Here is a 1,686-nt window from a genome sequence, read left to right on the forward strand (position 1 = left end):
TGAGATGGAGTCTCGCTCTGTTGCCAGGCTGGAGTGCAATGGCGTGATCTTGGTTCACTACAACCTTCGCCTCCACGTTCAAGCAATTCTCCTGCCTCAGCCTCCCAAGTACCTGCCCGGCTAATTTTTTGTATTTTTAGTAAAGACAGGATTTCACTATGTTGGCCAGACTAGTCTTGAACTCCTGACCTTGTGATCCACCTGCCTTTGCCTCCCAAAGTGCTGGGATTACAGGCATGAGCCACCACGCCCAGCCTCAACTTATTTGTTTCTAAGAAATATTTCAAGATTACATTTTCTATCCAATAGACTAAACACTGTTTGAAATGTGATACCTTATTTCAACAAAAGCATATAAATATATCTGGCTTTAGATTTTAGGCAGAGGTTCTTAGGACTCAAAAGGACGTATTAACAATGCAAACATAAAATCAATGGCTTAAAATACTCCAGAGAAGGCAGGGAAATTACCACCACTAATACTGCTGTGGCTAGATGCATACATGTTTTGAACCCTTGCCAGCAGGCTGTTTTATTGGGAGAGGTGGGGGAGAGGAGTGGTGGTGGAGTTGAAAATAAGGCAGTCTCAGATTCAGGACTTAATTTAAAAAAAAATTCAAGCTTTGGTGTCAAGCCACTTCATGCTGTCCACAAAAAGCCAAACCATTCCAAGCCAAAAGTCATGCATGTATTTTCCTGAATTCAAGATTTTTTTTTAAATGCAAAACCAAAAACTCATACCTCTCCAGATGGCTTCTCATTTATAGGCTAACGTATAACATTGATAAATTGAACAGAGATCAATGATTGTCATTTAATAACAGCTGTATAAATTAAAACTCAGAAACATACAATTTAACATAAAAGCAGGCATTCCTACCTTGTAGCCACATCTTTCAAAATATGCTTCCTCTTCTTTTTTGGCAAGTTCACTACGCTTGAAGTATTTTTTATTTTCCTGTTAAAGAAAAAAATTATGTTAGTAATATATCCTTGTGGGCAAAATTCATGTCCTATAGTCATATAAGGGACATGAATATATGTCCCATATTGAAATATTTTTTATTTTCCTGTTAAAGAAAAAAATTATGTTAGTAATATATCCTTATGGGCAAAATTCATATCCCATAGTCAACAAGTACCTTTAGAAACCTTTTGAAAACATTCTTCAGTATCTCAAGAATTTGATAAATTCTTTTGGTTCCAGAGATGAATACGTTGACTCCCCAAACACATCACCAACCCCCCACGACGACTATGGGCACTGATGTGTGAAAAGGTCAAGGATTTTTCTTGCAGTATCATATTAGTAGGCATGTTCATCAGCAAAGAGGAGGCCAAGAGTATTTTCCACCTGTCCACACTGTTTTAATTTCCTAATGTTTGAGTTCAAAGGTAATTTCTTCAAATGGATTCATTAAGAACCACATAAAATGGTACATCTCAATTATTTTTTCCTAACAGAAACAAAGGTATGACATACATGGCCTACATTTGAAATCCCACATAACAAGAGAACTCCAAGAGTATGTCTAAGCTCTTTCTTGTTACCTGGAACCTTATTGTATCAATCCTTAGTCTAGATATAGGGTGGTCTTGGTGAACCTTTTTATTTAAAAAATAATTTAAGGATACTTGGGGCTTTGTGTGTTTTTCTGGATTTTTTTTTTTTTTTTTTTTTTTTTT

At 36.2% G+C, this 1,686-nt stretch overlaps 1 protein-coding gene across 3 annotated transcripts in view; it reads right to left on the reverse strand.

The window, feature by feature from the left end:
* The window catches only part of PRPF18 (pre-mRNA processing factor 18), a 43,081-nt gene that overhangs the window by 37,405 nt on the left and 3,990 nt on the right, over window positions 1-1,686 (reverse strand). For 2 of the 3 annotated variants that reach the window (XM_017529835.2, XM_017529833.2), the window contains exons 2-3: window positions 881-958; window positions 742-768 (exon numbers count right to left, since the gene is read on the reverse strand). In XM_017529835.2, the coding sequence (XP_017385324.1) occupies window positions 742-768; window positions 881-958 (105 nt within the window). The remainder of the gene's footprint in view (window positions 1-741; window positions 769-880; window positions 959-1,686) is intronic. The other variant, XM_017529834.2, reaches the window with a different exon arrangement.

The sequence above is a fragment of the Cebus imitator genome, unplaced genomic scaffold, assembly GCF_001604975.1.
Source record: "Cebus imitator isolate Cc_AM_T3 unplaced genomic scaffold, Cebus_imitator-1.0 Scaffold61, whole genome shotgun sequence".
In the NCBI taxonomy this organism is placed as follows: domain Eukaryota; kingdom Metazoa; phylum Chordata; class Mammalia; order Primates; family Cebidae; genus Cebus; species Cebus imitator.